Source organism: Onychostruthus taczanowskii, unplaced genomic scaffold, assembly GCF_017590055.1.
Source record: "Onychostruthus taczanowskii isolate IOZ18803 unplaced genomic scaffold, ASM1759005v1 scaffold11, whole genome shotgun sequence".
In the NCBI taxonomy this organism is placed as follows: domain Eukaryota; kingdom Metazoa; phylum Chordata; class Aves; order Passeriformes; family Passeridae; genus Onychostruthus; species Onychostruthus taczanowskii.
The window spans coordinates 15667726-15683270 of NW_024497629.1; the positions used below are offsets into that span (position 1 = coordinate 15667726).

Consider the following 15545-nt stretch of genomic DNA (forward strand, 5'->3'; position numbering starts at 1 on the left):
TCTGGATGGGCTGTTCAGGTCCAATCTGGCTAGCTATGAACCCCAGCCCACATGACCTTACATGGACGAAAGGCAAAAGACCAGAAGCGCTCTTCTCCATGTGGAGACCAACCACATCCTACGCTTATTTCGAAGGTGGGAAAAAGCTGGTTGAGCTGCCTCCAGGGGGTTTTAAGGGCTGGGAAAGAGGCTGGAGGAGAGGGACTACAGCCAATGGGATACAAGTGAGGAGGGGCGAGGGGAGGGGTAAACCAGGGAGAGACCACCACACTGACACTTAGGATGGAGGGAAAAGGGGAAGACCATGTGGTGATAGAGTACAAATCATGTGAACAGTGCAAATTACCAAACACCCAGTGCAAACAACTAAAGAACTATTTAGTGAAATACAACAGAGCATTACATAATTTTAACATCAGACAGGATCCCTTGGATGTGGTGGAGTGGATCAGAGTGGTGCAAAGATGTCTAAGGTTTTCTGGTATGATCTGGACCTACTGAAAGGTCTTCTGTGGGAGAAAGTCAACCTCAGAGAGTGTTGTGAGGAGAAGGATATTGACTCTCAGTGTGTCACTGAAGGGTACAACTACCAAGAGCAAGTCAAATGGTGACTGTCTACTTTTTCTGAAATTATAATGACATTGTTTTCCCCCTCAGTACAACCTGGGTGTGTGAGACCTGCTGAAAGGTTTTCTGGTGTAACCTGGGCCTTTTAAAAGGATTCCCCTGGAAGAAAGCCAAGCTGACTTCTCAGAGAGGGTTAATGGGGAGAAAGACATTAACCCTTTGCAGATTAGAGACAGATTTGAAAGGAATGACCACCCAAGGAGTCAAATGTAGCTCATCCCCTCCTGATGAAATTCAAGTCTTTTGAAAAGAGAAGGCACCTACATCTGAGCTCCATACCTTGTAACTCACTGTAATGAGATCTCCACTCCAGTTTTTACATCTTGCCTTCCATAATCAGTCAACAGCATATCTTTCTCAAGTGGGAAAGAAAGAATGAAATGTCTCCTATCTCTCAGAGTTTCATCAGAATTTCACAGTGTACAATATAAAGGAATATCAAAACTAAAAGGCTAATTCCTCACCTTTTTAGAGGATTACTGCAAATGATAAAGTCACATTTAAAAAAACACTAAGGAGGTAATTTCAGTGTACATCAGATGCATGCATTTGACACTGTGGTCTAATTCCCTTCTCTGCCTCAGCCCCTACTCCTTGGCCACCTATCTCTGGAAATGTGCATACTCACAGGTATCTTGATTTGTTAAACATTTCTGTTTTGCACATACCCTACTCCTCACCAAGTCTAAGAAGACACAGGTAACCATACAGATTTTTTTTCCTTTATAGAAAGATGTTTTAAGGACCTTGTCTTTGAATGCTGTGTTTTGGCAGACTTCCATAGCTGGCAGATGTGGGAAGTGGCAAATCTAAATTGGATCCATGTCAGCAGCTGATATTTACAGAACAAATTTTGTGTACTACATGCTAGTTTAAGCTATGTAACAAGCAATTTAGATGTGTTTTAATTGGAAAGCATCCTATTAATTTTATAGATCTTGTCAGAACACAGTAGGTGCTATTTCAATCATTTCTCCAAGAATTAATTTATACATGTCTCTTTCTTTCTTTCTTTCTTTCTTTCTTTCTTTCTTTCTTTCTTTCTTTCTTTCTTTCTTTCTTTCTTTCTTTCTCTTTCTTTCTTTCTTTCTTTCTTTCTTTCTTTCTTTCTTTCTTTCTTTCTTTCTTTCTTTCTTTCTTTCTTTCTTTCTTTCTTTCCTTTCTTTCTTTCTTTCTTTCTTTCTTTCTTTCTTTCTTCTTCCCTTCCCTTCCCTTCCCTTCCCTTCCCTTTCCCCTCAGATTCAAACGAATTGTGTGTAAGTTGAAACAACTCCTTTATATCCTTCCTCAAGGACAGAAAAGCCTCTCCTACCTTTGCAAATGGAAGATTTTTGCCATTTCCTATGACCTGTAATGAACTAGATGGTCTTTTTTTTTTTTTTTTTTTTTTTTCAGCTTCTGTTTTCATTTTGCTTTCATGGTCTTCTGATTCACCAGTTTGTTTGGTTTTTCAGGAATGCCTCCCTTAACCTATGAGTCTTTCAATTCATTTTCTAACAGTAATACACATCCAAGACAGAGTATTAGAAAGCTCCTGAACAGTTTGACTTAAAGAAAACTCTAAAGTAAGAAAAGTATGATTAAAAGCATAGTCTTGGTTTGTTAGATGAGATCTAGAAAATCTGCTTTAGTAACAGATTTCCTGGAAATATGGAATGTGGATCATGTTTAAAAGGATCCACAAAACGGATCAGAATGTGTTTAACAGAATGTGGATCCTGTTTAAAAGGTTAGTGATGACAATGTGATAAAATCAGAAATCTGATTTTGACAGTCTCTTTTATGTGGACATTAGCCTCAGAATAAGGAACTTCAATAGATTACAATAGGAAATTGTTCCACCTCATTTCTGGACACCTATTCACCAAGCTTCTGAGATTCACACAGCTTTGTGGTTTTGCAGAGGTGCGTGACTGCCTTGAAGCTTTACTCTTGGATCTGTACTCTAGGGGGACTACTCACTAAAAGCTGGGATTTTTCCTCAGGAAAAAGTAGTCAGCTGTGAAATGTAAATGAAACTATAATAGAACTGTGTAATTATAGGTAGAGGAAAAAAGAGTTATTGCTGGAAGGAAAAAGTGGTAAGAATATGCATGCATGCTTAAATAGTTTTTTCTTCACAGTGATGAAATAAGTAAAAAGTTATGTATTTTAAAGCTATATACAAGATTTGCAATTATGGAAGCTGTGCAAAGGGGGTCAGCCTTAAGGCCCTGGATCTTCTGCACACTTTTTACCAGTAAAGCTCTTTTCCTCAAATAGTAGCAAGTAGGTGGCTGTAGGCACAAACTGCTTTCTGGTCAAGGGACAGATCCATCTGGAGGATACATTTAGAAATGGGGTGACGACTCAAAGGGAAACCCTAGCTAGTCTCTTCAAAACTCTGGTGTCATATGGAATAGTATGCAAAACAACTTGAAGTGCATAGCTGAGCTACACAAAATCATTCTAATTAAAAAGACAAAAAAAGTGAATGGTTGACACAAGAAAATAAGATTTATAAGTCCACCTGTTTATGAATATGAATCTGATTTTGCAGGTAGACTTGGTGGTGTATTTTGTTGTGAAAAGGAGGGTTCTTATTGCAGAAGAGGGTTTGTTCTGACAGCAAACCAAGTATGCTCTCAGAATAAGGCAATCAGATAAAGAAATACAGGGGAAGACCATCTACCTGCTCAGCATGGAGAGAAGGACACTGAAAGTTATGATAATGTTGTTCATACAGAACTAAAAGTCTTAATTTAAGAATGGCAGCATCATGATGTTAGGCTAACTACACCTCCCAAGCTCTGCTTTTCCTTTAGCTGGAAAATAACCCTTCAAAGAAGATGAAAGGGTAGAAAGGCACAAATAGTTCACTGATCAGGAAAATTACACAGCATGTTTGAGATAACCCTACAGGAAGGACTTGAAATTATTTGCTTGGATGGAGAAGGGCAAGAGTTTTGGAAACCCTATTGGTTTGTTGGTTTTTTCAACAGCAGATGAAACTAAATACAACTTTTGTGATATAAATCAGCATGTGCTCATGTGAATGTTTAGTTTATAAATTAAGTACAATTAAATTTGAAGGGCTTTCATCTTGAATCTGATTAAAAGTAGCATGAAAGACTGTATTACCATATGTCATAGAAGGTATGATATGTATATATTGTGTATGAGAGTTTGGTCACTGTAGAAATGACAATTAGAAAGTAATAATCAAGAGACTACTGAACCCAGTAATCTACTTAAGAACTTGTGCCTCTGAATTAAGACTAGATTTAATTCTGAATGTAGATTCCAAATACATCAGATTTCAGGACAAGCCTCTGCTTTTCACTCTTCTGAGAAAGAAGAAGTCTTTGTGTGAACTCCTTTTCAGGGTAAGAGGATATCTTCACCCCTAATGTCTTAGGTGCCATGGCAACAAGAAAAGGGACTTCTGTAAACCCTCTTAGTGTTAAGAAAAAAAATCACTTATAAAAGCAGCTATGAAGGGCACTGAGTATGTCTTTCCCCATAAGTTTCACACAGCTGCTTGGCAAAGTTTCTTTCCTTGCATTTATCTTTGTATATATTATATATTTATTATATATGTTATTGTATATATCTCCATATTATTATATATTTATTATATATTTTATTGTATATATCTGTACCTTGCTACACTACAAGAGATCAAATAAAACCGTAGGTTGAGTTAAAAGAGTTATTTAGATCATCTTATTTTAGAGAAGTGCCACTTGTCTTTGCATATTTTATAGAAGGTTTTACTAATCAGTTAGAAAGTGGGATATCATACATGGATCCAGTGACATTAAGTGTGTCAGGGCTAGTTGACAAATTCGCTAAAAACTAAAGAACAAAAAGAAAAAGTTGGGCTATCTGTAAATAAATTCCGTTTCAATATGAATGGCAGATATGCCACATATACATAAGATTAGATGTGTATCACTAAATTATGCTTGGGAGAACATACAGGCAGAACATACATATCTGTATCTGGCACAGTAAGTGGTTACATTAGTCCTATAAATTCACAGCTAATTCAATGGCTGATACTTCATTAAGCTAATTATTGATACTTTGATAATCTTTGCAGCTTTTCAATGTGTCATTTACTTTATGAGGATAGCCAAATGAGCATTTTCAAGATATCAGGTATGAATCTTGTATAACTATAAATACTGTAGGAAAGGCTTTTTAAAAAGTTAAAAAAATTTTGTTAACTTTTAAAAGTTAACAAAATTTACAAAAAGCTTTTGCTACAAAAGTTAACAAAGTTACAAAATCTGCATTTAGACTTACATCTAAATGCATCACATAGAATGTCTCCTTTCTTCAGCACAAGATAACAGTATTTCTGCAGATGACTAAAATGTTATGATATCTAAAATAAAGTCGACATGTTGGAGTGGAACACAGAGAAACCCCTTAGAAAGAGAGAAACTGCAAACAAAACAAACAAATGAACAAAGAAATGAAAACCAAAGCAAACCAAGCAAATATCTCAGGGCTTAAAATAAACTCACTTAAATTTAGAATTCCCAAGTAAATGGCAAACTCCCTATTATTTTGGTCTCTCTCTTACCTGTAACATCATTTTATCATGGGATAAATACCTCCATTTTAAAACAAGATTTGAGATACTTTGTTTTTCCTATGTATCTTACATGCACGTACAATGTAGGTGACTTTTTCAGATATAAAGATCCATCTTTTTATAACAAATAAAAGAAAGAAGCTGAAGCTGAATTTCTCCCATCATTAAATAAAATCTTATTTAAAAACAAGGACCCTCTTAAGAAAATCCATTTAGAGGTGTATGGAAGTATTTAACTTTTCAGAAGCATTATGTCAATAGCAGCTGATGAGATTCACTTGACACGGTGGAGATAACAATCTCAGAAATATCTCAGAAATACAGCAACTGCACAAATTTCATAATATACAGTCCCAGAACTTTTCCAAGAAAAGAACTGTTTACTCAATTTGAGTTCATAGTTACTGAAGTTTAACAACCGCACACTAATTTTAAAAATAAAGTTTAAAAGCACTGTGATGGAGTTTATAAACTGTAAAAATACCAAAATCTTAGAATTACAAGAACAACAAGACAATATGAAAAAAGACCCTTAAAACCAGCAGCAGGGCTCTAAAATAGGGTATTTTCACCTAAAAGCGCTAAACGTAATTTCTCTATCCCAAAAGACAAAGTACGAAATTTATAAATTAACTGTGCCAAACATAAAGTTTAATAATTACTTTTATCTCACATGAAATCTTTATCTTATTTGCTGGAATAATTCTAATTATTCCTCTGTATTTTTTGTTCTCTATATAAAAGACACATGCATTATTTATATCTTGCCCTGACTTTACAGTCTTTACAGCTTGGGGATCAGCTGTTTCAACCCAAGCACTCTGTTCCCGGCCCAGTATTCTGACACATGCCATGTGCTATCAACGATTTGATGAATGAAATGAAAGCATGTGACCACCTACCCACACACCTTGGCAGAGGTGCACTCCATACACGCCGACCACCTCCCAGGCAGGTGAGTTTGTTAGCACCTTCCAGGCGATATCCAGGGAAACAGGAAAAGATCAAGGAATCTCCAACACCAAAATGAAAACCAATTCGCCTGCTGAAGGCAGGAACACCAGGATCATCACATGGCTCCAGATCATATTCTGTAGACAATAAAACATAATATGTTATTATTTTGACAAGTTGTCCACATGGAAAAAAGCAAACTTATCAAATTGCTTGCATTGTGTGAGCATGGAACAGCTGGAAAACATGCACTTTAGAGCTGTGTTCCCTACTAAAAACCACTACTGTTTCTATAAGTCTATTATGCCTATATATACAGTAATTATGTATTTAATGCGTCCTACACATACTACATCTATTTTTTTTTTAATTTCAAGAGCTGTAATCAGCTTGTACTGTAAGTGGTTCACTATAATTTTGTTTAATTACTTCCTTTGTATATAATTCTAGTTTCTTTTCATCTGAACTTCCAAACAGCTTTAGAAGTGAGCCTTGCAGTTGAAAGAAATCATTATGTGACGAAGAAAATCTAATTAAAAAACAAATAAAAGGTTAGGTGAATGAAAGACATATGAACACATTTTCAAAAAGTGTGCTTTTATAACTACACATCAAGAATAATTCAGCAGGAGGAGTCAGAATAGACTAATGGGAAAAAAATCAGGGCTGTTACATAGGAAGCAAATCCATCTCAGAAAATATATGAACCTCCCATTTCCCCATCTCCAAAGAATATGCTGTGGAAGTATCACTTTTTGTTTATCCTGTTTTTCCATATAATTTTTTTCCTTAGATATCCACTACCAACTTCTTTGAGAAAAAATGTTGAAAGAGAACAACTTAACATCTAATGGAAAAGGTTTGATTTTATATTCTTCAGAATATGATCCAAAAGACCCAAGAGATCCCTTCTGGCAACAGATAAGAAAAAATGTTTTCTAGAACATTAACCTTGGAGGTCAATGGAAAATAGGGTGAAATCTTCTTATTTAGAATAGGAGACCCATTTAGTCAGGGAAGAAACTAAACCAAAGTTTCTGAGTCTTTAAACAGCTGATATATCCAACAAAAGGAATAAATAAATTATTTTCTTCAGTAACTGTCTTGTAGGAAAGTTCTGAATATTAGAGGCAATCTATAAACTACATCAGTTTCTGCTAGCAAATGTTGTAAGTTTAGAAAACATATGATCTACTATCTCTGCTCAGTACTGCAGAGGCTAAGACATGGAGATACTCTGTAGTATACCTTTAGGCACATGACAATTTTCATGACAAATTTCTATGTTTGATGGCATTCAAAACAGGTGTTCTCACAAAACACTTCTTACTAAGAAGAAATATATTCAGTTGTGCGAAAGTACAAAAACAGAATCACCTATTTATTTCATAAAGTTAATGTACCTCATAATAGTTCTCAAAATGTGTATTTGATATAAATGATGGCATATGCTGTCTCTGTATGTTGTAGCAGTAGTAGATAGGACACAAACCTTCAATCGTGTTCCAAAAGTTCTGTGATCCATATCTTTTGTTACTGCACAGTTTTCCTCCTTGCATCCACAATATTTTGTGTGTTTTTCTACAACATGGCTATTGCTAAATCTTTTGATTTAGTGATAAAAAAGTTATCAGTGAAATAATTAATATTTGTATTTACATTTCAAATTTGTAAAACTGCTGACCTCTGCTTTGGTGAGTCCAAAGTCTCCAGAATTAATGTATTTTAGCATTTAATAGGAGTAAATCCAACACTATTGCTCTAATAAGTGAGGTAGTTTTTTCCTTTCTTAAATAAACAAGCTAAATGAGATATATTACTCATAAATATCATGGTCATCTGTAAACATTGCCAATTCTCAACAAAACTTACTGACTTTCAGTTCTTGAAAAATGATGCAGGAGATTTAGATGTGAGTTTGTTATGTACTCCTTCCATAAAAGATACATGCGCATGTGCGTTTTAGCTAGCACTTTATTCATTCATATGTGTCATGGGACTAGTGGAAGCTTCAGAAAAATCCTGCCTTAGCCTCAGAACTTACAGCATTTAAATTTAATGACTTACTCTGGTCCACAAGTTTTAATGATGGTAAATCAGGTCTATTTATAAAAATAATTATTTATTAAACAGACAGAGATAACACACCAAAGATCCTAATCAGAATTACTACACAGTATGAAACTAAAAAGCTACTAGTAGATTACAGCCTAGAATAAAACAGTGCACTATTTCAAGGTACCTATGATTAAAGCTAGCAACAGTATTGTTCACCACCAAAATGACAATAATATACACAGATTTCTTCACCTAACACCTGAGGAGTAACTGTAAAATAGAAATCCCTACTCATGGGAGAAACTTCACACATTTCCAGGATCATGCACCAAGGATTTCTGTTTGTGAAAGTTTGATGTGGCTTTTCTTGTTTGTCAGTGAGGTGTCTGCCAGTAAGAAATCCAGCCTACCTTCCAAATCTCACTTCAAAAGTAAGATGTTTATAGGCAGCTGGGAGATGCCAGAGCACTGGCCATTTTGGCTATGGTGCCAAAATAACTCACTACAAGACAGCTCATCCTGTTTATCTGACCAGCTAACCAATAGATGAGCTCTTGTTTGGAGGTGAGATGTCCTGCTACATCTGTAATTCTACTTCCTAGTAATAGAGACAGGCAAAGAAGGCTATTGAGAAATGTGTATTAGATGTCATCTAATTTTAGAAGACTGTAAATAAGAAGCAGTAACAAATGTTTCACTTATCTTAAAGAGGTAACGTAGAAATACATCAATAGATAATAATTGTTTTATTTCATCTTTATATACATATTTTCCATTTCAAAATCAGTCTTCAATTTAAAGTCCTTTGTGAATGAGTCAGCATACCACTGCTTTTATAAAGTTTCTATACTTTAGAACAAGTCAGTTCATTTCTTCTGAACCAGGACCTTCCATCTTTGTAATTTTTCCCCCTTAATTTTCTTCCAAACTTCTTTTTCAGCAAGTTTAATGTTAAACTTAAAACAGACAAATCACCAAAATTCTTCTTGATTCTCTTGCCCACCTTTTTAAACTCTAACCAGTTTTTTTATGATAGAGACTATACAATTTTGATTAAGTGTTTTTTTGTTTTCTTTTTACTTTACGGTATTCCATAATATTTCTGTTATCTGCAAGTGAAATATCATCTGGAACAGTTTCAGGATATTTAACAGAATGGAATTCATTACCTGAAAATGTTATGTTGAAACCTTCGTAAGAAATTGAAAAATCAGATATAAATCGAAGCTGTGCAGTAAAATTTCCAAAGAGGCCGGCTTTAATTGTAGGGGGTAAAACCGAGCCAGTTAATCTGGCTACTGGTTCTGTGAAGCTCCCATCTTCAGTGATGAGCAAATAGTCATGAGAGCTCTCAAGGTGAAAAGTATGAAAAATCAGCTGTACACCTTTAAAAGAATTTAAAAGGGAGGAAAGAAAAGCATTTAATAGCAAGTTTTTATATTCCTTCACATGCAGGTGAGAAATTTTTATGTTACACGGAAACATTTTGAGAAAAAGTTAGAATCAAAACCTGAAATTCTGAAAATAAAGATTGCATCAAGCACATGAGATCAACTGGATAATATGTGCAATGTGGATACTTGTTTAGCTCACTTTAAATCAATAGTTCTTATAAGAGAATTGATGTCATTCAGTGCTGTTTTTATACAGCACTCCAAAAATTCAAATTTGTGTTATTTAGGTGTTATTCTAGTTCCTGTATTTCTCTTTTACTTATAATATCTTCCTTGATTTCATTATTACCTAGGAGACGTACATTAATACTTGACTGAAATTTTGTATTTGTGTTTTATTTTTGCGTTTCCTCCAACACAATTCTGGCTTTTAAGTCTACGCTTCAGGGAAGTTTCCAAATACAAAGACAAGGCATACAGAAGTTTTTTGGTTTTTTTCCATACAGACATTGTATGTGTGCAAAACATATTAAATACTTACCCTTGCCATGGGACACTTCAATAGTCCAAGTACAGTTTAAAGAGTTTGGGTAAAAATCAGGAAAACCTGGAGAAAGAACAGTTCCACTCTTCCCATGAATATATCCACCACATAAAGCTTAAGAAGAGAGAAAAAAAATCATACAAAAGTCTTTCTTGTAAAAGGGTTTGAGAGAGAGAGAGAGAAAGAAAGAGAGTTCATTTTTTAACAACACCTAAAATTAAAAATAAAGGATAAAATAAAAAGTTAATTAATCCAAAGCCACAACATTCATTTTGACAACAATTTGTTTTCTTCTAAATTAGACCTTGAAAAGGAGTTAATTTTTCATTTACAACCTCTCTTGTTAGTTAACAGAATATGAAAAAAAAACAGTGCAAGTATTAATTCCTATTGCAATATTATGTAAGAAATAAGGGGATTTTTTTGTGAAATAACACAAAAATGTCTTGCTGCTACTTTTCTTTTGCTAAATAGTTTGAAAGGCATACATTCAACTCCATTTTTAACTAACAAAATTATTTCAGTAAAAAGCACATTTTTTTTCAAGTAAGTAAAAGTTTGATGATTACTGCAATGCTCAGGGAAAAAAAGAAATGTAATTTCCTCTTGTTCAAAAATTTAGATTGTCCTATCATAAGTAATTTATTTGGAATTGAATATTTTGGAAGACATGAGAACTATGATAGAAAACATTTTGTGCATACTAGAATTTGCTAAACTAGACTCTTCAAATTTGCATATCAAATTAATTAATGTTTAAGATTTGCATGCTGAATTGCTCACAGATCTTATAAATACAGCATGACTGTGCTTTTCACTCATCTCTTGCAGTCCAGTTTTTATGCTGTTGTTTTTTTAAAATTTTAATATACTAAATATTTAAACAATAAAGCAACAAAACATTAAGATGCTTTTAGTCTTCTTCCTCACATAGAATGATACACTTTGTCATTAACTAGACGGAAAATATGCATGAAAAAAATGTTTAATAAACTTTCAGTTCCTTAATGTAGACGTGTGTGTATATACATATACACACTTGGTTTATAGCTTAAATTCCTTTTTTGTTTCATTTCTTATTAGACTAAGGTTTTTGTAAAAGTTTTTAATTTTTTTTTAATTCATGTAACTTATATATATTTATAAGTAAGTAAAAGGAATGGAAATGCTTCCAGCCTGGTTTTACCTGAATATAGTTATTTCTGCATGCAAATATGAATTAAAATACCTTTGACTCAACCCACAGTAAATATATGGTTGGTAACAATACTTAATAATAAAAAATAGCATTACAGACATCAGGTTTAGAGTGCCATAAATGAACAATATGGCATTCATTCAAAAATGCTTATCTTAGTCTATAAACACCACAGAAGGAAGAAAAATATTTGACTGTGCAACATTACTTAAAGCAGATATTACATATTTTAAAAATAATTTACATATTTAAAACAAAATTAGACATATGGAATTGATGTGCTTTAATTGAGCTCTCACTCAAAAATTATTTTCATCTTCCACATTGGCATTAGCATATTTTAAGACTGACACATTACTTAGAGGGAACTTTAACCACCTTGCATTGTACACAGGTTTATTTCTTTGTTGGCATGAAGCAAAGCAACATGCTTTTCCCTCAGGCATTTATTCTGCTAAATTAATTTCTGAAGTTAAAATTTTGAGACCATCAGTACTCTAGAGATGAGCGCAAAATGCTCATTTCCACCTCGGTTAAATCTGCCACAATCCAAAAATTTGGGTCATGACTTGTTGAGCCTCAAAAGGCAAATACACTAACAGAATGATAACCTAATAGAGTGCAAGTTCTATGCTATGTTAGACTAGTTAATATAATGGAGTTTAATCTGTGAGAAAAGAGACTCAATGTATGTTGAACCCTTATGTATTGCTTGCCTAGAGAACATGCTCCAGAAAGGCTTGACATTTTCTCATACATTCACATGAAAGTGGGTGAAGGACCTGGGAAAAAAATCTCTTTCAATGAGTGAAAATTATCTAGATCTTTCTGAAGTTCAACATTCATATGCAAAAAAAAAAAAAGAGTTAAATATTGATATTTTAAATCAAAAATACATCCACACATTTTTAAAAGTTAGTATAAAAAGAGAATACTATTCAGACTTCAGATTTCTTTTTATGAGTCCATCATGGCAAAGAAAACAAGGAAAGAAACCCATAAAACCCATAAAAAATTTAAAAATCCTTTGTGTCTGTATTTGCAAAGGAGGAATGGGTTGTGGTGATTACAAGGTGAGTGAGTTTGAATCCTAGACCAGCTAACTTCTACAATTATCTTTTGGTGGTTTACATGTTTTGAGCATGGGGCCAGAAGGCTGTAATGAGGGCTAGAAGGAGAAGACTAGTGCTCAGATTTAACAAAACCATTTAAAATAGAGTGAGAAACTGAAATACTTTTCTGAATCTAAGTTGTCTATGACATTCCACTGTAATCAATGAAAACCTTGGACCTTAAAAGCAAGTTAGAAATATATTAATGTAAGTAATTCATTAAAGCAAGAGCCTTTCTTTGCTGTGGTTTCTATAAGAGAGATTTTGTAGCAACTATACAAGAATTCCATGAAGAAATTAGGTTGATTCAGTGGTTCACAGAAGCAGAACTTAGCCAAAAAATCCAATTACAAAAAAGAACACAGAGATATCTGGGAATACAGTTGTGGTGGTGTAGTTATTTTTCTTCTCAGTATGGGGCTGTGTTTTGGATTTGTGGTGAGCACAGGGTTTATAACAAGGAGATGTTTTTGTTATTGCCAAGCATGTTTTACACAAAGCCAAGACTTTTTCTGATTTTCATGTATCACACTGGTGAGGAATTTGGGGGTGAGTGGGAGATTAGGAGGAGACAGAGTAGGGACAGGTGACTGCAGCTAATCCAAAGAATACCCCACACCATATGGCATCAGGCTCAGTATATAAAGTGGGGAGAAAAAGGGAAAACTGAGAAGTTCAGACTGATGATATTTGTCATCTGCTCTTCTGGAGATGGCTGAACACCTGCTATCCCTGGGAAGCAGTGAATAGATTCCTTCGTTTGCTTTGCTTGTCTGCACAGATTTTGCTTTTCTTACTAAACTGTTTTTATCTCAACCCAGGAGTATTAGCACTTTTAGCTTTCTGAGTCTCTCCCTGATCCTGCTGGTGGGAGTGAATAAGTGGGTGTGAGGCTTGGTTGCTGGCTGTAGTTAAACCATTAAGTAATTCAGCATTTTAAAAAATGTTTCATGAAAGCTCTAGGCAGTTTCATACTTCATACCCACCAAAACAATTATTAAACTAACCAAAGTTTCAAAACAAAAATATGTTAAGAAAATTAATTACATTGGCTGGTCATGGTCTATCTGCTTTAGTATTAAGCATCCTAAATTTAAAAAAATAATTTAGGTATGCAGTATTTAGAGTTTAAATTGTAAATTAATTTTATTGGCTTTGTGTTGAAAGTGTTAGTTGTATGGCACCATTTTGATTCACAGCTGAACAATGGCACCCTCCAAGAATCTGAATTTTTCTATTTGTGAATATGTGCCTGGGTTTTTTTAGTACTTCACTAAATACAGAGATGTAAAGTATGGCTTTTAATAACAATAAAATAATATTTGAAAAGTGTGGATCTTGCTGCAATTGAAGGGCGGTAGTAGCAATTGTAGTAGCAATTAATTAGTTCTGCAAAATAGTAGATTAACTTTTGTGGACTCTAAACCTGCCCTCTGAAAAGCTTGACACTTACCATCACAGCTGGGTAATGCATGATTCCACTGATGGTTTCTTTCACATATGAGAGGTTCTTCATCACTCAGTGTATATCCTGGATCACAGCTGAAGGTTACTGTGGAGCGGATATTAAAGTTGTTGCCATGGCGATGGCCATTCACAGGAATTCCCGGGTCAAGGCAAGAATCTGATTCCAGAGTAACACCTGAAACACACAGATTTAATTTTGGTTTTTTCACCTTTTTTTCAGATAGTAAACAGAAAAAAAGACCCTAACAAAACACAAAACTAGGAAGACAGGAGAAAGATAGAGCCTCCAAAAAATCCTAGCTAGCATTGCCTGAGAACCAATATGGGATATAAAACCCATTCTCTATCTGTTGTCTGACTCACAGAACAGTTTTTCAATTTTAAATTTCATAGAATAGAAAAGTCCAAATTAAGTAGAAAAATACTTGAGCTTTAAGGTATATTTTGTCAATCAATTAAAAACACCAAAACAATAAAAGTACTGGACATCTGAAACTATAGGAAGATAGTTCAAAGTATGAATAAAGATTTTGCAAGTATAAAAATCATATTTGATTATTTCATCTGTTCAGTTGCTGATACTGCAGGACAACTCTATTTTCCTCTGCATAGTTATGATCATTTGGTACATGCCAAAAAACTGTAATTGAAGAACTCACAAACTACTGAATTCTTGCAGCTATTTTCCTATGCATAAAAAAAAAAAAGACAAATATTATAGCTTTCTCAATTGCATAACTCTTATCTGACAGAAAGAATTTCTGGTAATTATGTCTTCTGGAGAGATTGAATAGTTTTTGGCAAATAAACCTGGAGCTATCCACTGAAAAAAACTCCCTGAAATTATCAAATGAAGGCTCATTAACTGAAGATTATACATTCTGCTTCTAGTGATAGCAAATGATTGTGGAATTTAATAATATGATGAACAATAATGTATACACATGAGGGAAACAAATAGAGACTCACTATTGGGCTGACAGGAATTTCTTTTATTTTTTGTTACTATTTGTGGTGAATTGACCTTGTCTCGGTGCAAGTCCCCCACTCAGCTGCTCTCTCATTATCCCTTTCAACAGTACAGGGGGAGAGAACAACATGAAGATACTCAAGGGCTAAGACAAAGACAAAGACAAAGACAAAATACATGGGTGAGGGTGTCACCCTCACCTGTGTATTAGGCTTGCATGGGCAAGTCTTAGCAGACAGGGGTGGCTACAGGAGCGGCTTCTGTGAGAAGCTGCCATAAACTTCCCACATGTCCAACAGAACCAATGCCATCTGGCATCAAGGATGGGCCTGCTGCTGGCAAAAGCTGAACACCTCAGAGGTGGTGGTAGAGCCTCTGGGATAACATAGTTAAGAAGGACACAAAAAGCTGCTGCAGAAAAACTGCAGCCATAGAGAAGTGCGAGAAAGTGAGAGCAAGAATTCTGAGACACTAAGGTCACTGAAGAAGAAGAGGGAGGAGATGCTCAAGGTTTGGAAGCCCCTGCAACCTGTGCTGGAGACCACAGTGAAGCAGCTATCCTACTGCAGCCCATGAAGGTTCACAGTGTATCAGACTCCACTCTGGAGTAGATGGATGCTCAAAGGAGTCTGTGAT

General features: G+C 34.7%; 1 protein-coding gene across 1 annotated transcript in view; it reads right to left on the bottom strand.

Annotated features, from left to right (window-relative positions):
- The window catches only part of CSMD1 (CUB and Sushi multiple domains 1), a 1071386-nt gene that overhangs the window by 215421 nt on the left and 840420 nt on the right, over positions 1 to 15545 (bottom strand). The window contains exons 18-21 of the mRNA XM_041420500.1: positions 13926 to 14114; positions 10160 to 10276; positions 9394 to 9609; positions 6115 to 6303 (exon numbers count right to left, since the gene is read on the bottom strand). Of these exons, the coding sequence (XP_041276434.1) occupies positions 6115 to 6303; positions 9394 to 9609; positions 10160 to 10276; positions 13926 to 14114 (711 nt within the window). The remainder of the gene's footprint in view (positions 1 to 6114; positions 6304 to 9393; positions 9610 to 10159; positions 10277 to 13925; positions 14115 to 15545) is intronic.